We start from the raw sequence: 26,215 nt of genomic DNA on the forward strand, positions 1-26,215 counted from the left end.
TTGGAGCACGTTGTTCTGAAGCAGAAGAGCTGCCTCGGCGCGACTGTCCTATTCTGTTCCTGACCAAACCTTGCTAGGGTCCAAGCCTGAGCCAAGTTCTCTGTAAGAAGGCTCCTCCCTTCAAGGAGTCGGGTTGATGAATAATTCTTTGTCGGATGGAAGACCGACTTGTGATGTGATCGAAACATGACTTAAGATTAAAGTTTCTAAAACGCTGATCTGGTTTGTCTTAGTCATGACAGAGTCATCCTTGGTTTTAGAGTCAAACATCAAGGCTCATCACTCATGGCACATCCGCTGCTCTCACCACAATTACAATGCACTGCAACAGTTGACACTCACTAAACAACATGCCAGCAACCAGATAGTTTGGAGTGGACCAGTGTGAGAAGTCCTCCCCATTGTGCACCAGCTGGTATCTTTTCATACAATACGTATCCCGGTTCAGGAGTGTTGATACAATACAATGCAATATTGTCAGTTCAGCAATATGTTGTATTAAGTGTTATGATTCGTTTTTTTTGGGTGCTTTTATTTTGTTATTTCCTGTGTTGCTGTGTGTTGTTTCCTTTTTCTTCCCTTGTTTTAGCTTGACAGCAGCGCAGCCGGATCCCATTCCGCTGATCAGACTCCACTGATTTCTACACCTGGGTTCCAGTCTGCACTGCCAGATGGTCACTTTGTGTTCAGACGGTAAAACCCTCTCTCGACCCTCCGATCTCTTGTTGCTCCTGTTTTCCGCGTGCACGCTTATAGCTTTTCTGACGCCTCTTTAGTTGTTCTCCTCGCTTGTTTTCTTTAGTCTTCTTGATCGCCTAAGTTTTTATGTTTTCTGTTTCCTTGCATCATAGTTTATCCTTTTGTTTCCGACCGTGTTTCAGTGGTTCATTAATCAGGTTTGAGTTTAATTCGCCTGCTTTTCTGTTTTCAGGTTTTCACCCCTTCTCTGCGTGTTTGTCCTCCTCGCTCCACTTCTGGTGTCGACGTCCTCTGTTATTCATTCCTGTTTGTGTATAATTTGCTTTTTTGTATTAAGTCTATTGTTAACTCTTACTCTGGGTCAGACTCTCTGAGTGTGACAATGAGAACCATCATTTTAAGGGGGGAAGCAGATAATGCAGTACAATATGATGTGCATGAAAAGAAGTTCATTGTTGTGAATTCAGTCCTGTTAGACATTCAGTTAAATGTTGCAGGACAACTTTCCCAACCAGAGCTCAGGAGATGGACCTTTTTCTAATAGATCACTATATAGTTCAAGACCATTACAGAAGTAGGAAAGAAAAATCAATGACACCAAAAACGGCCCCAAACACTGAAGCTTTAGAGAGTGTTGTCGGTATGTGTCAGTGAGCAGTGGAAGAATAAGCCAACAAAAACCAACTCTAAAAAGAAACAGAATGCCCCTTGACCATTTATAGGTAGAGAAGTGCAGCACATCAGATGTCACTCAGGTGTAAATAAGGTGAGAGGGTGTCAGAATCAGAATCAGAATCAGAATCAAATTTATTGCCATGGTCAGTGGGGAGCCCACTGACTAGGAAAGTGCCTTGGAATAAAGTGCAACAAAAAACAAATAAAATAAAATAAATAGAATAACATTACAACAAGGCTGTTCATGAATTTAACAATCTGACGGCCGAGGGAAAGAAGCTGTTCCTGTGACGGGAGGTTCTGGTCTGGATGGACCGTAGCCTCCTGCCAGAGGGAAGAGGAACAAACAGTCTATGTCCAGGGTGAGAAGGGTCGGCTCTGATCCGACCTGCACGTCTCTGGGTCCTAGAGGCATACAGGTCATGAAGAGGTGGCAGGCTGCAACCGATCACCTTCTCAGCAGAACGTACGATGCGCTGCAGTCTGCTCTTGTCCCTGGAGGTGGCACTGTTGTACCAGACGGTGATAGAGGAGGTGAGGATGGACTGGATGATGGCTGTGTAGAACTCCACCAGCAACTTCGTCGGCAGTCGTAGTTTTCGTAGCTGCCTCAGAAAGAACATTCTCTGCTGGGCCTTCCTGATGAGGGACCTGATGGTTGGCTCCCATTTGAGGTCCTCAGTGATGGTGGTTCCCAGGAAGCAGAAGGAGTCCACAATAGGAATGGATAAACCAGCCAACATGAGAGGGGACGGAGGAGCTGTTACTCTCCTGAAGTCCATGATCATCTCCACTGTCTTCTGAGCGTTGAGCTCCAGGTTGTTGTTGCTGCACCAGGACACCAGCCGCTCCACCTCCCTCCTGTAAGCCGACTCATCTCCATCTGAGATGAGCCCGATGATGGTGGTGTCGTCCGCAAACTTGATCAGCTTCACGGACTCGTGGCTGGAGGTGCAGCAGTTAGTGTACAGGGAGAAGAGCCATGGAGAGAGAACACAGCCCTGAGGAGACCCAATGTTGAGGGTCCGAGTGTCGGAGACAGTCATCCCCAGCCGCACACGCTGACTTCGGCTGGTCAGGAAGTCTGTAATCCATCTGCAGAGGGAGTCAGGCACGTCCAGCTGGCGAAGCTTGTCTTCAAGCAGAGTTGGAAGAATTGTATTAAAGGCAGAGCTGAAGTCCACAAACAGGATCCTGGCATAGGTTCCTGGGGAGTCCAGATGCTCCAGAACGAAATGAAGGGCCTGGTTCACTGCATCGTCCACAGATCTGTTGGCTCTGTAGGCAAACTGCAATGAGTCCAGGTGAGAAGCAGTGATGGACTTCAGGTGAGAGAGAACCAGGCGCTCAAAGGACTTCATGACCACAGACGTCAGTGCCACCGGTCTGTGTCATGCTGTATACCACAAGCATCACATGACATTCTTGCCTCTGATCCTGCTACATGGCATGACGCAAGGAGCATGTGATTCCCTTTTCAATCTGTGTAAAAATACACAAGACTCAATGATACAATATATGATGCTCTTTATAGCAACCAGTGTGTTTCCACTTTTTGTAAGGCTCATCAGTCTGGAGACAAGTGCTTCTGGAGACAGAGGGCAAGAGAGCACGATGCACAAAGGTTATACTGAAGTGCTGAAGAACCTTCCACGGCGTGCGCGCACCATGACCAGAGCCGCCAGGAGCAGCTGCGTGGGTCGAGGAGCCGTCAAGAAGATGACTGTAATTGCAGCTCAGGATCTGAAACGCTGCACTCCTTTGCCAAAAATGTGCATCCCACATAACCTCAGAGAAAAAGAGGACAAGAAGTTTAAGCTTCTCCTTTAATGATTTCCTTTTTCACTTTTCTGCACTCAAGAGCTTGTGGTGATATGTCTATAATGGAGGATGCATTTTCACTGCTGTTAACTCAAATTGAATGACAAGAAAAACCTCCAAAGACTACAATGTCAAGGACAGCGTGTTTCATCCTCTATGTAAATCTGCAGTACGAAATAACTTCATAACTGGACTACATTAAAAAAGTGGGAACTCAAGTTGTGCTTTATCTTATTTTTTGCTGTACCTTACTGAAGTATTCGAGTGTTAAAAGTACGCTTTAACTTAGTCCAGCGCTTGTCAAATGTATGGGGCGGGGGGCTTATGTGACGTTGTGGAAAATGCTTTTTAAAAGTATCATTGCACATCCAGTTTGTAAAATGTTGATGCACTTTAAGTCTTTTTTGTTACAGACAAAAACAATGTTAATAAAGTTATTCTTTATTTGGAAGTTGATCTATGTTACTTCCTTTATTCTTTTCTTTAATGTTAACAAGGATACAATGTTTTGCGGAGATGTACTCATAATAACTTTATAGACAAATGGTACTATTTACAGAGGAGGTGGAGAGTAGTGTGGGGCGCGAAACATTTACTTCTTCCTGGGGGGGCAGCAGAAAATAACTGAGAAGCACTGACTTAGTCCAACTGAGGTGAGTAAGAAGAATGCCATCAATACTTGTAGGTTTGTGTTTTCCCCAGTAGAAAAAGACTGTATTTTAAACTTGTTTGAGGTAGTGGCTGCCATATCCTCAAGCGTAATGAGAACACAGTCAATATTTTTAGACTTCAGTTCTTTTTCCTTCACAAGGTGTCGTGCTTGCACCTACTGTAGTAAGGGTAATATAAAGAACAGCTCTATTTACTTCCTTATTTACAGCTAATGATCAGTAATAACTCTTTGTTACCTAAGTGAGTACTGTCACGCCCAAACCAGGTGCTACTTTGTGGTGAGCTGGATACACATCTACTCATGTTTTTGGACTTGAGCAGCCTCTCCTCAATAAAGACAAGCAGCATTAGACAATAAAAATATCAATCTTTATTCTTTCTGATGCATGTGGAAGATAAAACCTCAATCTTATATACCATTACAAATGACCAAAAGAACTATACAAAAGTAAACAAACATAAGCCCATTTTTGAAAACTCAATCTGCGGATGAAAATCGTTTGCAAAGTTAATCTTTAATAGGACGAAATTTTCCAACAACAAAAGCATTGTTTTTTTTTCATTTTGGCAAATAAACGTGTCACTGCATGAAATGCTCTGTCGAGTAAAGGCTTGGTTAAATATCTTATTCTCTCGTGGGGGTCAATATGTTGGTGAAGACTTTAGTAGCAAATTAAAGTGCAGCCGAATCAAACAAACATCTTTTAGCTGAAATGAAACTTGTCTTAACGTAATTCAACTACTACTCACATAAATATTGTTACAGTGCACGTGCAAGATGTGCTTCGGTGGAGAACACAAAAAACTCAATTCAAACTACCGTCTAAAACCAAATGGCAGGGAGTCACATGATCACACACAACCTTCTACAATAACATTAGATGAACGACAGCAACAAAAATACAACATTACGTGTAAAATGCAGGATATGACTGTCTTAAACACAACATGATAGAAAAAAGACAACAGTTTAGAAACATCACAACCAAAGGGGGGAAGTAACAAGGGCGATTTCAGTTCAGTTAGCTGCTCCACACTGTTGATACCTATTCCGGTGCGGAGGAGTCAAAGTCCTCCAAGTCTAAATCTATACAGAACTGTATACCACAACACAAAGAGGGGCGAGTGATGCTTATATTTAAGGTATTCTAGTTTCTGATATGCAGATATTTGGACGTTTCACTGCCTTTGTTTGCTGATGGCAAACAAGCAGCAGAAGAGGATTTTTAATACTAGATCTACACTTAAATATGTTGGGAATCCGAGAGGGTCACATTTATGTAAACAGCACGGTGTGTGTGTGGAAGTTTGGCTGTGTGTGCTGCTGCTCCGCACATTTTCTACATCTCATGGGACATGACCTCATGCTGGGCTGCCACCCCGTTGGCCTGGATGGCGGCAGGCGGCACCTCAGGCTGACCGTTTTGGACTTTTGGCGGTATGGTATCCGGTGGACGGGACGTCACGTGAGTGTTGGACTCGTTTAACCGGCGGACTCGGTACGTCTCGTAGTGGATGCTGCCTGTGATGTCCTTGATGTTCTGCATGTGTGTCCTGAAAGGAATCGGACGGTTTTGTCACGATGGTTTGGTGATAAATAAAAATATATGGTGAGCTAAAGACAACAGTGGTCAGGTGGGGTCAAGCATGACAACATGTTGGAAACTTCCCTCTCATGCCACAACACCAGCAGTAGCGCAAAGTTCATTACATGAAGTCGAGGCCTCTTACCGGATCAGGAGGTCTCGCAGGTACGCGAACTCACAGTGCGCAATGTTTTCAACTGCAGAAGGGGAAAGACGGACATTAACTTACGTCAAATTGGGTTGCATTGGACTAAGTCTACCGCTAGATGGGGGTGTTGCACTCTGGCCATACGTGATACTCCGTCTAATGTAAAGGCAAAGCTCCCCAGACATGAGCGTTGGTTTTATGACCTTTTTAAGACTTAACTTCTGGTTTTCATTTTTTTCACTTGAAGCATTTCGAACTTCTTAGTTTCATGCATTGAACTGTTAAAAGAAAACGAAATAGAGTTTGTTTACTACATAATTCCACACACACTATCTGTTCAACCACAGCTTTGATGCCTTCAATGGATACAGTACAATAAAATAAAATAAAGAGGAACCTTAAACTTTTGAGTGTTCGCCTATGCACCTTTAGCCATAGTTAAATAAATAAAATAAATTTTGAGTGTTCGTCTATACACCTTTAGCCATACTTAAATAAATAAAATAAATTTTGAGTGTTCATTTATACACCTTTAGCCATACTTAAATAAATAAAATACATTTTGATTGTTCATCTATAACCTTTAGCCATACTTAAATAAATAAAATAAATTTTGAGTGTTCATTTATACACCTTTAGCCATACTTAAATAAATAAAATACATTTTGAGTCTTCAAGTAGCCAACTTTAGCCATACTTAAATAAATAAAATACATTTTGATTGTTCATCTATAACCTTTAGCCATACTTAAATAAATAAAATACATTTTGAGTGTTCATTTATACACCTATAGCCATACTTAAATAAATAAAATACATTTTGAGTGTTCAAGTAGCCAATTTTAGCCATACTCAAATAAATAAAATAAAATTTGAGTGTTCGTCTATACACCTTTAGCCATACTTAAATAAATACAATTAATTTTGAGTGTTCGTCTATACACCTTTAGCCATACTTAAATAAATAAAATTAATTTTGAGTGTTCGTCTATACACCTTCAGCCATACTTAAATAAATAAAATTAATTTTGAGTGTTCGTCTATACACCTTTAGCCATACTTAAATAAATAAATGCACAAAAAAAAAAGAATATGAATAGGGACACAGAAAAAAGGTGGACTGAACATATGTGATCCACAGTGTGCATATTTACCTTCTATGGTTCCCCACTTTGTTTTTCTCCCCAGAATTCTCTTCCCATTTTCCTGGTATTCCTGGTCACTGCCCACCACTGCGAATGGAATCATCTCCTGTTAAAAAAAAAAAGGGGTGGGTGGGGGGGGATCATTATAAATTGACAGTTTTGAGCTTAGCGTAACACAGCGGAGGGAAATGCACTCACCCGAATTTTATCATTAATCATTCTGTCTTCTGCATCCTCATCGAATTCCTTCTGAGGGTAGACATCAATCCCATTGGCTCGCAGCTCTTCCCTTATCTGAAAGGCACAAAAAGATTCAAGCAACTTTCAACCTCTTTTCTTTCATGTTTCCGAACCGCATATCTGTAATCTGCACCTCATAATTCAGGGGTTTCTCATCTTCTCGATAGTCTTAATATGGAGCACCTCTAAATATGACCAGTGAGACACCTGTGCTTCTGCTCCCAGTAGATAAAGAAGCAATTTTCAAGTTACTTTGCTGACATTCTTATTCTGTGACTCGTCAATTCATCAAACTGTTTCCAAAAAATCTGGATTAGACTCCAGAGGAATGTTGTTATTACTTTGACTCTGTTAGGAACTAGTTCCATGTGATGTCATAATAAAATAAGTTTAAAAAATCTAAATTTAAAGCTCATCCTTGGCAGGTCAAAGGTCAAGTTGCTGTGTTCAAGTGGTGTTGGAACGTCTGAGTTCCTGAGCTACTGAGCCTCGACAGCATTCAAATACTACTCTCTAGTGAGATCCAGCCAGCAGGGAAACATGTAGCATTTTGGCCCACAGTAGATCTTTGGACAGTTCAGTTTAGAGCCAAGGTGGACCTCAATTTCCTAAAGGGCCACATTATAAACTATGACTGTTGTGAGGGGGCGATCATGTCAAAACAAAGACGCAGATGATGACAATGATGGGAAAAAAAAAAAAAAAAATGTATATACTTATATAACAAGGACAAAAAAGACCGAAAAAAAAGAAATGTAAGTAATGATATTAAGAAGTGTAAATATGCCATGAAACCTATAAAACAACTTAATGTTCCATGCTATTTATTTTGAATAATATTGAATAATAATTTGAATAAATTAAAATAAAACAGTGGACCAGATGAATAAGGAAGATATATGGCAATTTAGTACACATAAAAATAGCAAATTTTATTTAAATGTACTTTGGGGAAGAGGAAAAAAGAAGAAAAAAAATAGTTTCTAAACAAGAACATGTTATATTTACTTGTAATGGGTAAAAAATAAAAACACAGTCAGAGAAATCAATATATGTCAGTTGTGTGGTTTTAGTCTGACCTCATGAGGGCCAGGAAAGTACATGCAGAGGGCTGCATGTGGCTCCAGTGCCGTATTTTGCCTGAGCCTGGTTTAGAGGCTCAAAGAGTGAGCTTTATTCGCGCAGGTTAATAGCTACAGTATGGGATGGCTGGAGCGTCGATGCAGAGCTGAGGGCAACACCCAGACCTCCAGACAGCTCTGGTCTCTGCATGAGTGTTTCATGTGGGTCAGCGTGTGCATTTAAAAACAAAAAGGGATTAGAGACAAACACTGCTCTGCTACACTGGCTGGGGTTGAGAAAAGACATGCAACAGTAAACAAGGAGGTTAACCGCTCAAGAAAAAAAACTCCAGCCACTGTGACGATGTTCTTATAATGACTGGAAGTCAGGGATGGCTGTGGACTAACTTCCCGAAGAAATGACTTTTTAATGAATGGCAGGGTTTTTTCACGATCACTGCGAATGTTCATCCTAGGGAGTTTTCTCAAGGGGACATCACAGGAAGCCACATTCTTTGAGTCAAATAAAAACTGTGCTCCGTAATAAAAGTCCACATTTATGGAGATTCTAAGTGCATTTGAAGTGACTCCAGAAAATGAGTGAAAAGAAAGTGGTCACAAAAAAAAATCTTCAGGGTCACTCAGAAATTGTGCGTTGAACCCAAGTGAACGCGCCCTTGGAGCTCTGTCTCCGCCACTTCTGTCAAAGACCTGCCTCAGTCTCACTGGGAGGCTTTCGCAAAGCACCTGATGCAGAGTACAGCACATACTGTAAGGGCTCATTCATGAAAGGCAGGCTGCAATAGAAACACATATAAAATAAGTCTGCTTTTCATTATGCTGGTTAATGATGAAATAGACAAAATAAAGTAGAACTTCTGCTCAGCGGCCTATACGTTCACCCAGTTTTTAATGCTTTCCATGTTCTTAACCTTTCAGAATATTAATAGGGGAAATGGTGCTTTAATAGCAACCATGTTCAGTCAAGTCCAAAAACGATTGGCATTAGCCTCTGAAACGAAGATTGTTCTGATAAATGAGGCTTTAAAACACTGGACTTTTAATGGAAATGAGTGTAATCATGTGATGCGTATGCTGCGAACCAAGCCACACCACGTCCGCTGCACTTCATCTGCACCGTGATTTGAGGATAAACAAGTGATCTCGATGTTCGACTGCTGAAGACGTGGCGAACACGAAGCCGCGCCAGGCCGAGCAGGATAGAGTCATTTGTATCCATTTAAGAGCAGAGCAGAGAAGCCGCTCGCAGCGGAATTAGCTGTTTACACAAAGCGGAGGTTTTCCCCAGAGCGGAGTTACTGCTGCTTTTGGCCCTGAGGTTTTGTTAATCACGCAAGGTCTCGTGAATCTGATTTCACAGACCCGTGATCAGGATGCAGGCGAGGGCGCCGGCGGCTTTTCCACTTAAGATAATTGAGTGGAGAACTTTATCACAACCTCATCCATTTTCAGAGTTGAGGTCATTTCTGATGAGTCGAGGGGTTCAGATGATAGTGTTTATTTCCAAGGAGCTGTTTTGTATCGGCAAAATGTACCGCAAAATACAACAACTTCACTCAGATCTCATGTCAACGCACTACCACCGTCACAGTCACGCTATCGACGCAAGACGCCTTTAGATCGTGGCTGAAACCATCAGCTTGAACTCGCACAGTGTTGACGCAGGATCACTCACCGTCTGCTTGAAGTAGTCCCTCTCCTCCAGGGTGAGTGTGTCAGCCTTGGCAATGACAGGCACAATGTTGACCACCTTACTGAGGCGTCGCATGAATTCCACATCCAGGGGCCTCAGACTGCAGAGGAAACAGATGTCAGTGCATGTATGTAGGTCACCACCATCTCCAAAACTATACACTTCACAAACAACACAAATGGATAGAATTATAACAAAAACTGGCTTCTGTAATATTTTTCCACCACGAAATAAAAAAAAAAAAAAGGTGTGAAATATAAATGCATTATTACAATCCAACCACAAGATGGAAATCACACCTCTTTAGCTGGCGTCTGGTGACGCCTTGTCCCCGTCAACATTTCCCCTCCATTACGCATTCTTGCGTCAATAATATATAGCCAGTCAGTTGCGTATAGTTTTGGTACTTCAATCCCCGTTTCATGGCCAGTTAAAACAGTTACTACTAAGCGCATCATAGTCTCAAAAGACTGCTACAATTGAAGCGCATCTAATATAACGTTTCAACGTTACCAGCATTGCTGTCGTAGCAACTACTCTTTCGTCATTACATCAGTATTTGTAGAGAAACTTGGTGTCAAGCTATGAATTTTAGAACACACTCTAACAAATACACTATAATAAAAAGGATGTGAGAACATAACATGAGTTACGTGTTGTAGGGTCATGTTACAGACAAATGGGAGCAATGAAATGGAAGACATGTTTCAGACCAGATCAAGTCAGAATTGATGCTTGTTTAAATTATACATGTAGCATGTACGTGTGCAGATGTGTGTGTCACTGCGCATGAGTGAGTGCTGTATTTTGTCACCAGGGAGGATATGTACTGAAACAGAGGCGTACGAACGACGGTGCACGTCTCGGAGACTTGACCTGCATCTATAGTGTCATGACTTCATCATCATTAACAGTTTCCTCTCCTTGTGTTTCCAAGTCACATGAGGTAAAAGCACAACTAACCATTGGGGTTACTAAAAAAATGAGATACTTTAAGTGGTTGCATTGAAAGAGTTGTACAAAGACAAGTGATGGACACAAATCCACAGAGAGCGGCTGTGAGGAATGTGCCAGGCAGCTGTGCAGCTGTGAGCGAGATGATCCACGTTCATCGGCACACAACCAACTCATGCATCTGTCGGTGTCTGCGTACGAGCAAGGCACTTAAGTCGACAGAGGGATAGAGACGCAGCCATGGAGCAGCAGCTGTTGTGACAGGAGCAGACGATGGGGGCTGCTGTCCAATACTGGGACACATTTGCTCCAGAGAAATTGTTAAAAGTGGACAACTGCTGAGCTACTGGTGTGCACAGACGTCAACCTGCAGTTTGAGAAGAGGCGGAAAGATTTTGGCCCTAAAATACGAGCTTGTCTGTCTTGACCTTGTTTAGCAATTTAAAATGTGACACAAGAAAGTAGGACAGCACTCATTTCCACTCTTGCTTTTTTAGCATTTGAAATATCACTGATATCATTAACCGTCTTGATCTGGACAGCTGGAAGTGCCAGTCTTCCGGAACTCGAGCAACACATATGCTCCATCATGAGTCAAACTCAAGGTGCAGAATCCAAATCCTCAAAATGGCCAGTGTAGGTGCGCCATGGAAACTTTTAAAAACAGAAAAAAAAAGAGTGTTTGGAGAAGGGAGACAAACACGTAGGTAGATTATGATCGATCGAGCCACCTGGAACTCAAAGACAGACCAATATTTCTGTTAAACGGTTGCCGGTTTATACACTTTAAATTATGGAACATATATTACCATAAAAAACTACTAAATAATATGTGTATTAGCAACATATTTGCCTGCATTTTATCATAATAAAGTCTTGACTGGCGTCTTGTTAAGCCTGACAATTATTTGACCAGGAATGGTCACTGAAAGTTCACTCAAAATGTCACCAAAATTACTCATTATTAACAGTTAATACGCAAGTAATTCAGTAATTTATAGTTTATATAATCCAGTTTTGGATGGTTATGTATATACATATCTTGTTTGGCGTGGGTCTTGTGTGATGCCTTGAACTAAAAAAAAGAAGTAACGTCTCAACAGCGCTACCCTTTTTATGAACAAAAACTTTCACTAGTCAGGAGTTTCTCTTCTTTGGGTCGTGTTTACAAAGCATCTCAGAGATATTGGGGTTAACTAGTGGGGAAATCTGACTCCTGAAGAGATACCTGAGTCTCAGAGGAGACTGTTCCACACTCGGATTGGCAGATCAAAAAAAAAAAGTTGCATGTTTTGGGAAACATCCATGATGTTAAGTCTTACCAGTGGCCAGTAGGGGGGATGAAGTATATGCAGCAGTGGACCCTGGAGTCTGGGATGCGCTTCTTTCTGTTGATGTTGATTTCCTCTTGCAGGTAGGCTTCATACTGATCGTTGATGAACTTCATGATGGGCTGCCAACTGGTATTAGGAGAAGATACATTCTGTCTCAAACTAAAACCCCAAACCTTCTTCATAGTTGCCCAACATGACAAGGGGACGATACGACGTGACACAAGATCTTCGAAGTACCAGTTTTCATTGTTGATCTGATCCCCAAAGCCAGGAGTGTCGATGACCGTCAGCTTCATCCTCACACCTTTCTCCTCGATATCTGCAGTGAGAAAGGTTTCCATCAGGCTCAAGTCCACGTTTGTGACAGCGGTTTATGACGCACCGTGACTGATGGACTTGATCTCGATGGTTTTGGGGATTCTCTCCTCGGAGTTGGGCTGAACAGATTTGCGGCTCACTTTGGACTTGAAGAGCGTGTTCATGAGGGTGGACTTGCCCAGACCACTTTGCCCTAGAAAAGCCAAACCCAAATAAATAAAACTGCACCGAAAGGAAAAGCACATCATGCACTTCCTGTTTTTATAAACAGCAGCGCACACCAGTTTGTTTCGTATTTCTTCCTCACAACAGGGAGACGGAAGATGACATCAGTGTGCACACTGGAACATGTGTGTGTGTCTGTCCGTCTGCGTGCATGCTAACCCGCCATGAGACAGCTGCAGGGTCGGCCAGTGAGCAGGGAGGCGAAAAGGACAGATTTATCCAATGGACCACACAAGCACACCTCAGTGGACACATATTTTTTTAGATTACTGCCCAAAAAACACCCAGGGCAATCCTAATATTTGGTTCTCCCTTAATATTGCACAGCAGAGGACGAGTGAGGGGACGCACAAGAACACATACTATGTTACATCACGGAAAAAAGGAAAGCAACGTCTTCATTGTTCATACTTATTTGAACAAATAAGTTCAAACAAGAAAATTGCTAGTAATTCAGATTAGTGAGTAAACAGTTTTTGCACACCATTAAAATCTGACATAATCTCGAATATCATAATGAAAAATGGAAGAAAAAAGAATTATCTTGTTTCATAAGTGGTGGACGGATGATAGCAGACACAAACAATACACTCAATACTGTCGGTATTAAAGACAACAAATAACAGAATGTGTTCATCACAGAAGAAAATCCTGAAATGATCACATCATTAAATCAATATTTAGTAGCGTGTCCCCGCCACAGCAATAAAGTGCTGCAGTGCAGCAAATACATTGTACAGCATCATTTCAATTTCAGAAACCTCCTTTGAAAGTTCAGACTTTTAACCACAATATTTTGCATTAGCTCGCTCATACTTTTTGCCATAGAAACAGCCACTTCCCTGTCACATCCATCTCCGAATTTCTCTTAGCCTTTTAGCCCCTGGCAATTTAGGAATACAAAAGCACTTCCTGTCTGTACAGGAAGCCCTTAAATGTGGCTCAACATATAGCTCAACATTTGACAAAACAAAGTACCTTGGTGCTAGCAAAAGCTAAGCTGTCCACAGATGAGGACGCCAGGTGTTCTCAGGTTAATAGAGTCACGGTGGGAGGGAGTCTATCCCTACTGGGGGGTGGGTAACAGGACAGGTCACATGTGCATCTCACACACTCCCACCATCGGACAACTGAGCTCATCTGAATTAACCTCAGGCCTAAAATGCAAATGTGACATTTCTTCTTTGTTTGCTGCAGCTTCAAGTGTTGCCACATCCTAATATTTCATACGAGAGATGAAGAAACACACACCAGGGTGATAAACACTCTCACCTCCTGCGTGCAGTGGATTATTGCCACGCTGCCTCAGGGCGCCTGCTTTTGACTCTGCACACGTTCAAACCTCCTAGTTGAGTCAACCGGATATTCCAGAAGTGTCATTGAATTGTGCACCTTCACACAACTGCACTCTCTCAACATATTTTAATAAAGGGCACATTATCAGGGGAAATGCCAGCACGTACTTCATGAATGTTTTTAACATTTTGTCCATCTTCTCTGCCACGTTTCTATGAGGAAACCTCACAATATCATATCACATCTAATATCATGATACTTGATGCAATAGTGTCACCATATCAATGGAGTGAATGTAGAGTGTCTGCTGCAGGTGCGCTGTTCCTCTATGTGTGTGGCCGCTGCATGTGGGAGGGGTTGCCGAGTGAGTGACGTCTCTCCAGAAGTGAAGAGGTGCCCGGTGCGTGTCCAGCTCTGAATGTGCGCTTCTGTGCAGTTTGGCTGTGACAAAGTCATAAACCAAGTAACGCTCTGTCCCAGACTCGCCTCATCCCTGTCCCAGCTCCAGCCCACAACAGGACATCAAACCCTGGAGTGTGTGCTCCAGCCTCAGAGGTGTGGAGGAGCACCTCCCCTGTGACACTCTACCACGGTCCAGTGTGGAGACAGGAAAGGTTTTACACCTCAATATGAAGAAAAAACAGTCAGTAAATGTAGCTAACAGGACACGTCTGCATACAGAGGCTGCGTTATACACAATAACAAAGCGCGTCGTGGGTCAGCTGATCGGTCCGTGCACGTTATGTTTTTTCCGGCTTTTTTCGGGGGCGTTCCGATTTGTGCGAAAACCGAGGCACCACTATATATATATATATATATATATATATATATATATATATATATATATATATATATATATATATATTAAAAAATAATTTCTATTTTCTTTTGCTTGTTTTTTTAAACTCAAACTGGACTTCATTAAGAAAACAGAAATCAGACAATCTGTCTGGGATAAGAAAATACATAATAAAAAAAGCTTTAGATGAAAGAGTGCTGTTGTGTTTGATGTGGGATTAAAATAAGCTTCTATCCATCAACTACTGTGACATTAAACTGAAGCAGCAAACAAATTATTACTCTTGTTCTTCCTTTAACAACACATTGAAAGCATCCTGTCACTGCTTTAAATAGCTAACTCTAAAATAAATATAAATAATAGCTAACTCTGCCTGTGCACTCTCACATCTACCATGGCCAAACTGCGGGTGTTATATTTGACTCCATATATAACTAAAACATGCATTTGTATTTATTTATTTAAATAAAAAGATTTTTTTTTAAATGGATCCTCAAAGATATCAACGTGTCGCAATATATTACTGCATTGTTTTTTTTTCTTTTCACATCTCCAGTTTCTGCAGTATAAATCTGACGGTTTGTCAGAGTCAGAAAACTTCACAATAACTGCAGCGACATCTTAGATGATGTAGTTCCTTCTTTAACCATTCCATATGACACCAGTTCTCTTCTGATGGAGGAAGCAGTGCAGTCTCAAAGGAGAAAATCCAGGAGTCCACAGAAGTAATGTGCTCTGCTAGGCTTGAAGATGGAAAGACCCAAACAAAAGGCCCTTATCTAACTGGAGAGAGGAGCTCCTGGACAGACAGCCAAAGTATGTGTGCCTTCCCACTTAGTGTGCGATAAAAAAAAAAAAAAAAATCTGCACATGGTAAATAATATTTAACATTTAAAAATCCCTTCTATTTCCATGTGCTTCCAGCCAGCGTGCAACACAGATGTTGCACAGTCATCTGGAGAGCTGAAATAGTTGAACAAGTGAATACATGTCAGCTGCTTGGAGAAATATGGCGCTGAGTAGTTTTATATCACAAATGAGGAGTACAGTATCTTGTGTGTCAACAGACCGTCTCCTCTGCATTGCGCTGGCATGTTTGCTTGTTGTGTCGGCAAAACATTTGCCTGCAGGGGCCAATAACTAGGCCACCGTCAAACCAACCCCAAAACAAAACTTAATATTTGAGCATTTTTGTAGTTAATGTGTGTGTGCACATTGTCTCTACAGGACAGCGCGACGTGGAGACCTAATTGCTGTTGTCCCGCAGCTCTGTGAGGAGAGCGTTCGCTTCAGCCTGTCAGCGTAATAGCTGTCATTACATTGCTGTCCACGTCTGACAGCCGCCTTTTATCCACTCAAGTGTGTGTGCTCTTGTTGGCTGTCGCATGACGGACACTGACAAAAGTCAGAGAGGCATCACGCTAACTGCTCTGGCGTGTCCACCGGTCGGAGCAAAACTATCATCAAGCAACACGATCTCATGCTTTCCTGTTGTCTCCATATCCCCACATCTTCACCCCCCTGCAACATCAACAGCTCACCACATTTTGTTATATTCAACCCAAGGCATCTTTTCATGACCTTACTAGGGTCAAATGTCAAATCAGAATGATCTCCTGTGGCAGAAACGTAAACAGACCAAACTATGGCAAAAAAGAAAAAAAAGGAATGAAGAAAAAAACAACAATTTTTATATGATTTTATATTATTTTCAATTTTATGATGAAAGAAAATGATCTATTCATGAAAACGTCTTCAAAAAACAAATCTAGGCCTTTATTTCTCATTTACATGTATTTTAATAAAAATAATAAATCAATACAGTAGAAACAGCAGTATCGTTTGAAAAACTAACTGGTATAAAAGAAACAGGATGCAAGCACAGGAAGTCTCTGAGTGACATGAAGGCTGGATGAATGCAGAAGGAGAACATTGCTGAGGTCTGATCTACTGTAGTCGAGTGAGGGAGCTGGAGTGGATCTCATGTGCTCACTGGTCAACACCAGCTCCAAGAGCCTCATGAATAAACATGGAACTTATTTGCTATCTGCAGACAGTGTGCTACTTTGCTCGGTTTCTCATTGCAGCCGAGCGTTTTTGTGGCCTTAAACTGTCAGACTGGTTTACAATGATGCTGGGACCTGAAGCAAAACTTCATCATCATTTTTGGAAGACACACACATACGCACGCTGTTAGTAAGAGGCATAATGGGGCTGCAGAGAGCATTCTACCCGGCATCATCTTAGATCAAGTCGTCGGCCTAACAATGACCAAACACAGACTCACCCACGACCATGATGTTGAGCTCGAAGCCTTGTTTCATGGCCTTCCTCCTCATCTGCTCCAAGATGGCATCGATGCCAACGTAGCCGAAGTCACTGCCGTGGGTTTTGTCCCCCTTGCCATGCGGGGCATGGTGGTGGTGGTGTTTGGCAGATTCAGACATGCTGTGGCTCAGACTGACCTCCGACCCTGCAGCGACAACAGCACAGAAACAATGAAGAGCACTGAAACATGTCGGCCAAAGAAGATCACAAAACCAATGCAAGAAAACAAACCAGTTTAGCAAATGCCTTTGTAAGCTAGCGAGCATGTTCGTGCATTTAAAATCCCAGCGTACCTCAGCATAAGAAGGAAACTCGCAGGGTTTGAGTCACACGTCAGCTGAAGAGTGAAGTGAGCGGCAGCAGTGACAAGTGTAGGTGGAGGCGGTGTTTCCTGTCTGTGACGGAAACGTGGTGGTTTTGACGGTTTGAGGTTTGCATTAGACAGAAAAGCCCAAATTGAGGCAAAGCGTGAACACACTTGTGTAAATTACTATCTAGTTTGATCATCTTCAACCCAAATTAAAATAAGTTCCCTTCTGATTTTTTAATGCAGGAGGTTACTAGCTGTATGTTGAGCTTGGGACTTGTGCTCTTTTGAAGCATTGTATTTTTAGGGCTTTGTTGAGCTTTTATTTAAAGTTGTTTTGCACACGCTGTTGCAGCGGCAGTAAAAGCAGCATACTTTGATGTGATAAAAACGCTTCCTGTTAGCCACTGAATGTGAAAACCACAACGTCATAGGTGAAGATGTTGCTGAACTACTGGAAGAGAAGCAATGGACTTAATGCAGTTTTGGACTGCTTCTTTATGACGCTAAAACTGAGTGAGTTGCGACACAAGAGAGCCCAGTATCACACCACTGAAGGGTAGAACCTCATTCTTTCAGCATTGACTACTTTCATTTAACTCCATTTCTTAACCACATAGGGGAAATAAAGTCTAATGAGACTCATACTTCTGCCTTGCACTTCCTGCGGCAGTCCAACTTCCACATTTGTTTGTCGTCTTCACTCAGAGGGGAATTGAAAGGTTTCTCGCCCCACCCTCACTAAGGATTGTGAAGCTCATCGTGGGGCTTTAAATTGTCCTCATAAAGTGATCTCCATCATCCGACCAATTTCATACCTCATTACTCCGCTGTACAGTGGAGCCGTTTATTTAAATTCCTATACTGCATCAACCCCAAATTCCAAATGAGCAGAGTGAAACCTGATCAGAATGGAACACAGGCGTCATTGTTTATGGCTGGAGCTGCCAAATAACTGGAGGAATTACGTTTCCCTTCCACCCACAAGCATCACGGCACAACTGTTCAGCTCTGGTTCGGATTAGAAGATGGTTCGTGCATGGTTGTTTGGGAACAAATATGAGCGCGGGGAACAGATCCAGCCAGAGGAAAAACGGTTTTCAGAGACGGAGGGAGGTCAGTGGCAAGAACTGAGGCACAACTTTAACAAAACGGCTGGATTAATGACCGGAACCTGGAGGGTCAATCGCTGCAGGAGGTTTGGAATAATTCTTTTCTTTTTGTTCCTGGACTTGACAGGAGTCTGTCTCCATGTCTACAGTCAGATCATTGTGCTCTCCAATGGAATGGATTTGGGAAATCTCTCAAGAAGCAGCATTGGAAAAGCATATTTCCAAAGAGGCCATAAACCAACCAATATACCAAATATAAAGGTTTAAAAACATGCAAAGACATTCATGAATCATCAAACCAATAAATTATTTTCTAAATATTTAATGCACATTAACCAGATGATAAAAGCCATGAAGAAGAGTAGCATGAGATGAGTCCGACTTGAATAATGTTAAAGACTGATAATTTAAAAAAAAACAGAAGCGACATGGCAAATTCATCCAGATCTACATCTCCATAAGAGATTGGAGGGTTTTTGGAGGATGCCCCAATAGTAGTAAAAGTGAGATTAAAACAATAAAAATATCTTTCAAGAATGTTGAAGAGGATATATGTCTCCCACCCATCACTAATCCTCAGGCTTTTAGCAAGGAGGGCATTTGCAAAACGTGAAAAAATGGACACCCGATTTTCGACCATAGCTGGCAGCAAAGCTACGGTTGAGAATCGGGCGTCCATATTTTCATGTTTTGCAAACGCCCAGACGCCCTCCTAGCTAAAAGCCTGCTAATCCTCAATAGCAGAATCCATATTCATCATCAGAGAATGGCGAGACCTGGACAGTAAGAAACAAGTGAGACATAAAACATCACACTTGAATAGCTCTAACATGAGGGGCTAATCTGGCTTGATCTCAACAGCAGACAGTTTAGCTAGTGAGAAGAGGAAAGTACTTAAGTTCTTAAAATGGCAGGTATTAGCTTGTGGGTCATGTCAGGTCAGAAATGCTCAGGATCATTGGGGTTTGGATGGCAAGAATATTGAAGAAATCTCAAACAAAAGTTTATAGATTCAGCAGATTTTAGCTATGAGAGCGTCTGCAAAACATGAAAAAATGGTCGCCCGATTCTCGACCGTAGCTTAGCCACCAAACTACGGTCAAGAATCGGGCATCCATTTTTTCATGTTTTGCAGACGCCCAGACGCCCTCCTAGCTCAAAGCCTGTTAAGTGGGTAGCAGTTATGAGTCAGTCGTGCCAACCCCAAAATGCTTCAGGGGTTTACACCAAACGTCCTCAGGTTGGCGTCTGCTAATTCAAAATCTTATGATGTGGATGTCTACATTCATCATGTCTCAGTCGTTTATCTATTAAAGTCATTTCAGAAGAGGTCATTGATGGTGTCACCAACATTGTTGGAGGAAATCAGAGTGCCTGGAGGAAAGCCCTGCAAGAACAGGGAGAGCTACATGACCGAATCGAATCTCCCTAAAAGTAGTTGATGGTCCAGTTAGCTTAAATTTGAACTGGCAGCAAAATCATCATGGCCACCGCTCCACGGACAACTATTGGGAATAGCATGTCGGCGCTTCAGACGAGCAGTGAGGAACGCCTCCGGAGCACACATCTTTCACTGGTGACATTTGCGACGGACCACGGAGAATTCAAACTATTAAGCCAAAAAAGAAGTGTAGAAAAGCAGATGGTACTGCTCAGTGCTGCAACAACATGCAGCGCTCTTCCTGGAAACGTCTGGTGGTGCAGATAATGACCCGTCCCAAAACAGGCAAGTGAGGACAGAAGAAGACCGAGCGCTGCAGATGGAGGGGCTACGACACAGTAACAGAGCGGCGGAACATGTTTGAGAGGCAGCTGGAGGTTGCTAACAAACTGACCACAGAGGGGAAGAGGAACTCTGAGCATGATCGGCGTTTCAGCGTCGAGGGAACTGGTGAAGGACGAACCCACCCGCAGTTCAATGGCGCGACCACAACCAAGAATGAAGAGGGAAATGGAGCTGCGGGTTTCAAACTAACTGGAAGGAAACGAGAAGCAGGACGTCGTGGACGGTTCTCCACAAGTTTCACATGGCATGCTCTTTTAATGGGTTCAACGTTTTACATTTGGATGTGTTGTTATGAGGCCACTTGGGAAAACAGGACGAGTGACTGATCATCACTTAAACTGCTTCCCACAGAACATCACTTTAAATTAACAAAGGCTCCGACATGTACCACCAACCACACCGACATATGGGGCTTATTTACAGACTCTGCTCACCAGTCATCGTCCAAACTACCAGTCAGCCTACTCAAATAAGGCAAAGGTAATGTGCAGGACCGAGAACACCCTCCAGCCACATGGTGTCACTGTCCAAAACAGTTTACACAGTCAGGAACTGTTTCACCAACTGATACCAAATTTACTTTAGATTACTTTTAGTGCACATATCTGACATTTTTTATATTCCATTTTCCATTTGCATCTTCCATAATATTATGTTATTTTAACCTGCAACTTTTAATAAAGTTATTTAGTTTCTCTTCTTAATATAATTTTAGCTCTCAATTCCCTATTGATATCAACATGTTAGGGTCAATTTTATGTACTTATTTATTTATTTATATTTAAATTTACAACCTCAAAATCAGACTCTATTAACCTCATGTTTGTGCCACATGATTCCACTTGTTTTCATAAATTTAAATTAATCAGTTAAAAACAAAACAACACAATCTGTTGAGTAAATCCATCTCTCGACACAATGTTCAACACCCACAACAAAATAATTCCATATTTGAAAACAGTCCTGTGAAACAAATCATAGGGAAAAGACTGATGAAATAATGGTGGCACATTGAACATTGAATTAAGCTGCATATTACGTGAATAATGGCAGCCCTATCCTGTAAATGTCTGTAATATAATGCATATAATATAAAAATTAATTGGCTAAATCAAAGAAATGAAATACGTTATGTGACAAACTCAAAAAGTCAACATGAATACAATAAAACAGGGAGGCTGTCACCCTCACACACTTACAAAATACAATGTATATAAATAGCAGTAATACACTCAGGACTACGTTTGCTTAACCATATAATACAGAGGCATTATGGGACATCAGTGGCACTGACCTCACCTAATGAAGTTCAGCTCAGCTACACTCATCTGTGCTGCTCATGCCATCGACACACGTGTGGAACACCACAGCTGAGGCCTCCGACAACACAACATCATAACTTGTGTCGAGAGGCGCTTGTTTTTTTCCACAAGAATTTCTTAACTGTAAAATATGCAAATGTATCACCTTTCAAATGTGATGCCTTCAGGCCACATTCTGAAGTGAGAACACCGGCTGAGGTTACACCAGGCTGTGCAGCATAAAGGAAATCATGCTGACCTCAAACACAGAAATCCCCCTTTGAAGAGTGTTTGAAATGTGAGCGACGCACGAAACGCGCCTTCAATAATGCGAGTTAATGACAGGAGAATTGTTTTCTTTTTTTGGTTGAGCAAACATACTTTTCCATTCATTGTTTATACACTTCTTTTGTGCTACAATATGCATGTCAAATTATAGCATGCAAGTCACTTCACCTATGGATGACAGTGAAATCACAGTCGTCCTTTGATCTAACCCCACCGTCATCATATCATTAAGATGACAGACCTTTCATCTACACGGCAAATAATACTAACCTCCAGAGATGACACAAGCCTGATATTTGCTGGCCATTGACAGGCAATCCTTCCAAACCATAGCTTCTGCAAAAAAACTGTATTGGTTTGTCGCGTTTGGAGTCACATGTGCTTCTGCTAGTCAAACATATATTCAGTGAAACATCACCGCTCATGCAGCTCATGACTGAGTCTGCAGGGGAGCGATGACCTGGTCACCTCCTCTTGAACTCTCTGAGGAGCAAAGTGAAATCACGTCAAAACATCTCGCTCCAGCAGAGCCAGCTAATCTCCTGCACCGGATCAAAGGCAGCCAGAGAGCCCGCAGAAGGGAGGCCGGAGGAGAACTCCAGAAGTGATAGGGTTCACTCCGATGGGCTGACACTCATCCCTTTATAGCCGATTGATTGTCCATGCATGCTACGGAGCACAAAGGGAGGGAGGAGGAGGAGAGTGTGTTCGGAGGGGAAGGAGTAACTCTGACCCCCCAAGCTGCCACACAATGGGAAAAACTGCAGAGAAAGAGTTGAAGGCTGCTACATTTGCAATATATGGAGCGCTGCTTTTGATCTGGAGCCAAAAAAGCATGCCACAACTTAACCTTTCCGCTACACTTTCATCAAAGCACACATTAGTCAAACTAACTTTCAGACACCCAAAAAGTCTCAGAAGTTAATCCCCCTTTGAAACGTCAGCCCCCGACTCTGCCTGCTGCTAAATCACCCGGATCATCACTCTCATCTGTCACAAAAGCACATTACAAACACAAAACTCACCAAAAAACCTTCCTTTTCTCTCTCCTTTTCTTCCTCTCTCCCACACTCTTCCTTTCACAATCCCAGCTCCAGCTGGTGAGGCAGGACCGTCTTCACCACACCCCCACGGGGGTGTCATGTGACCAGTCTCCCAAGTGGCCAGGAAGTATCCTGCGGCCACACCCCTCATTCAGAAAACCCTGGATCTCAATCGAAAAGCACATGATGGAGCCAGCAGCTTCTTCTCCAGCTTCTTGTTAATATGCATTTTTACTCCACACAAGCTGTTTGTCTTCACGTTCACAGGTGATCCAGTTGTACAAATAACATGAACATTCGATAAAAGCACTCTATTTGTTCAACTAAATTTAATGGCATGGTTTGCCACTGAACTAACAGACAACCTGTCCTCAACTCCGGGCCACACCTTGTTCATGTAAAGTGGATTTGTGTCCTCCTGCAGCGAGCATTTAGAACACAGAAATCGATCATTAAGTAAAGCAACATTCATATTTCATTCTTGATGATTTTGGTATTCTGGGTGTCTATAGACAAAAGGAGAGAGTAGAACTCAGTCAGAGTAGAACTCCCTCTAAACATTGTCTGCCTCGTGATGTGTCCCAGGCATGTTCTGTTTGGGGGGAGGTCCAGGGGCAGGCCAAGGACACTCTGGAAAGTCATCTCCACGGGGATAACTGGTGGTGTTAAATGAATGTCATGCATACTGTTGTGAAATCTGGATGTGTGTTTTCTCATCACATATTTGAAAATGAAAGTGACCGATCTAAGCACACAGAATAAAGCACCTATCAAATTCAAACAAATCCTAAACTCCAGCTGAGGAAACACTCTACAATCACCAATGTGTGTTTGATCTTTGCTCATGAGAAAAGGGAACAAAGATTGCTTATTTCAGCTGAATTCACTCTGATAAATCCCTAAACGTTGAGGCCGCAGGGACGCATCTGCTCTTGCTTAGAGATCAGAGATGAATGAGATCATGTATCTTGAATCAAACATAAACAGGCTTTCTAAAGTCATTTAACAACTTCTTTTAAAAAAAATCTCAGTCGGAAAAAACAGGAAAAGAATGACTTATTTGTGCCTTTGTTGATGTGAGCTTTTTCCACCTCTTTACATGACTGTTCTCTGAGAGCACTTTTTACAACACTCAGCACAAAAGCTTCCTTCCTGTCAGGGCCGATGCTGAGAGATGGATGTGTTGGCTGTAGTGTCAGTTTGTTGCCATGGAAATACGCCATGTTTCTGAGGACACTCATATGACTACGCTGCAGGAGTGAAACCTCCAATAGACGTCAAGTCTATATCAGTCCCTCAACTATTGCAATGCATTCTGGGTCAGTGTTCAGCTACAAAAATGTGTGTCAACATTCACAACATCGCTTTCAGTGTGGCTCTTTCACCTGACACTCAGGCAGATTGTGGTGGGTCAGCGGTCAAGAAACACAAAACGGAATAAATTGGTGTTATTATTAGTCTAGAACACCAGGGTTGTGGACAGAGGGTCAGAGGGTCAGCAGTAATTGAGTCGCCACATGACTGAGCATGACTGTGTCACATTGAGCCTGAGAGCAGAGGGAAAGTTCAGCGTATGAGGAGGGTGAGGGGACAGAGGCAGGAACCGAGGAGCAGAAGGGGGGAGTGCTCAGAGAATGGGAGAAAGAGATAGAGGAAGAACATCTGTCTTGGACTGCATGTGTGTGTTTGATGCTTCCTGTTGTGTGTCCTTCACCCCCCACCCCCCTCCCCACCCCCGGTGGTGCAAATGAAGAGAGCATGTGTGCGATGAACTTGGCTGAATGGATCGCTGATGTGGCCTTGTAATGAGTAAACTCATCCAGCGCTCTTGTTTAAAACTGTGCACGTCTACGTCAAACCAGAAAGATCACATGTTTTTGTGTGTTAAACGTAGAGCATCCACACCAGTTAAGACCAAGACAGATCCCCAACTGCCTTTCATTACCATGACAACCAGATCCACTTCTGCTATTAAAATGCTCTTTTTTTTCCCAAGCGCACCACAAGAACGCTGGGAATTTTATGTTTCTAGAGAAACACACTGACTCATAGAGCCTTCACACATCTGAGAAAACATATGTTCCGATCAGCGGTGACATGCACAGACAACAAATCACATACTCACCAATAGCTTCTATGTCAGCGCTGTAAATCTCACTGCGATCAAACTCCATTTCTCAGAGCGTTTCTCGTGCTCTGTCTCACTGCGCTTCCCACAGAACATTCACCAACTAGCTGCTGTTCAATCCATCCCTGATGAATAATAAACACAGGGACTCCAGGGGACCGGCCTTCCGGGGAAACCCTGGCCCCCAAGCTGAATCTGCGTGGGTCAGCAACATGACTCCTCAAACCATGAGAACTCCATATGTGAGGGACAAAATAATGTTGAACTTTCAATCTCCACACGCTAAAGCTCGATCCCGGACATATTCGAGGTCTGTCAGCGAACACATTTTTGTCATTTCTTTCCTCATCATAAAATCTGCTGCGCCGGATTTATTGAATTTCTGGGACAAATTTAATTTGACCTATGATTCTATCCATGTGGAATTGAATTAAACTTTGTCTATAACTGCTGCAATGCACTGTGGGACTCCACAAGAGACCAACTAACCGAAGACAGAGTCAAGACTGAGACCAAAGAATGCAGAGACCAAGTCCAAGACCAAGACTTTGATGGCCCGAGAACAAGTTGAGAACGAGACCAAGACTGATCTAAAGTTTGTTCCAATGACGGAGTCTCAGTTCATAATGCATTTTGAAAAGAAATATTTTTGTTCTGCAGGAATAAATAAGTGGGTGTGTCTACGTGACCACTGGACTTCTCTATTCAACCTATCCTCAGTGCCATGGCGTGACATACTGACGTAAGGAAAGTGGACTTTTGCGTCCTATACTGAAGCCAAAGGCAGCCTTCAGTGTTGCACGTTGAAGCATAGCCGTTTCAGTGGAGTAGAAGAAAGTTAGGGGAAGGAGGTAGGGATGCAATGTTGGGAAGATCTCCTCTCTGAATTATTTTGGATGTCAGTAGCTATTTATTGTCACTTACGTGACTCACCTCCAAAACATATAGACGTTTAAGTGGCTTGAAATAGATATTAACACACTGTTCAAGGTAGAACAAAAGGCGGTGCTAAACCCCAACCTTTTTTGTTTTTAAGTGTGGCATTGCCCATGGTGTCAACTCTGCCCTGGAGGGTGGAACATGTGCATCAGTTGAAAATCTAATGCATCAACGCACAGTGTCACTATAGGAGGATAACATCAATGCGTCAGGCCTTGATACCTCCCTCATCTTACAGTTTGTTTATGGTTTTCCCCGCCTCGTCCCTCACACTTCTCAAACTTCACAAAGTCTAA

General features: G+C 42.4%; 1 protein-coding gene across 7 annotated transcripts in view; it reads right to left on the reverse strand.

The window, feature by feature from the left end:
• Nucleotides 1-4,241: 4,241 nt before the first annotated feature.
• Nucleotides 4,242-26,215, reverse strand: part of LOC128754036 (septin-9-like) — a 53,863-nt gene continuing 31,889 nt past the window's right edge. For 4 of the 7 annotated variants that reach the window (XM_053856348.1, XM_053856343.1, XM_053856344.1 and 1 more), the window contains 9 exons: nucleotides 16,975-17,160; nucleotides 12,432-12,560; nucleotides 12,287-12,368; nucleotides 12,038-12,175; nucleotides 9,744-9,861; nucleotides 6,945-7,040; nucleotides 6,756-6,852; nucleotides 5,599-5,650; nucleotides 4,242-5,421 (listed from right to left, as the gene is read on the reverse strand). In XM_053856348.1, coding sequence (XP_053712323.1) covers nucleotides 5,208-5,421; nucleotides 5,599-5,650; nucleotides 6,756-6,852; nucleotides 6,945-7,040; nucleotides 9,744-9,861; nucleotides 12,038-12,175; nucleotides 12,287-12,368; nucleotides 12,432-12,560; nucleotides 16,975-17,160 — 1,112 coding nt within the window. In that variant the 3' untranslated portion in view covers nucleotides 4,242-5,207. Of the gene's footprint in view, nucleotides 5,422-5,598; nucleotides 5,651-6,755; nucleotides 6,853-6,944; nucleotides 7,041-9,743; nucleotides 9,862-12,037; nucleotides 12,176-12,286; nucleotides 12,369-12,431; nucleotides 12,561-16,974; nucleotides 17,161-17,308; nucleotides 17,392-22,834; nucleotides 23,263-24,977; nucleotides 25,042-26,215 lie in introns of those variants that run through there. The other 3 variants (XM_053856347.1, XM_053856345.1, XM_053856349.1) reach the window with 3 other exon arrangements.

Source organism: Synchiropus splendidus, chromosome 2 (assembly GCF_027744825.2).
Source record: "Synchiropus splendidus isolate RoL2022-P1 chromosome 2, RoL_Sspl_1.0, whole genome shotgun sequence".
NCBI classification, from domain to species: domain Eukaryota; kingdom Metazoa; phylum Chordata; class Actinopteri; order Syngnathiformes; family Callionymidae; genus Synchiropus; species Synchiropus splendidus.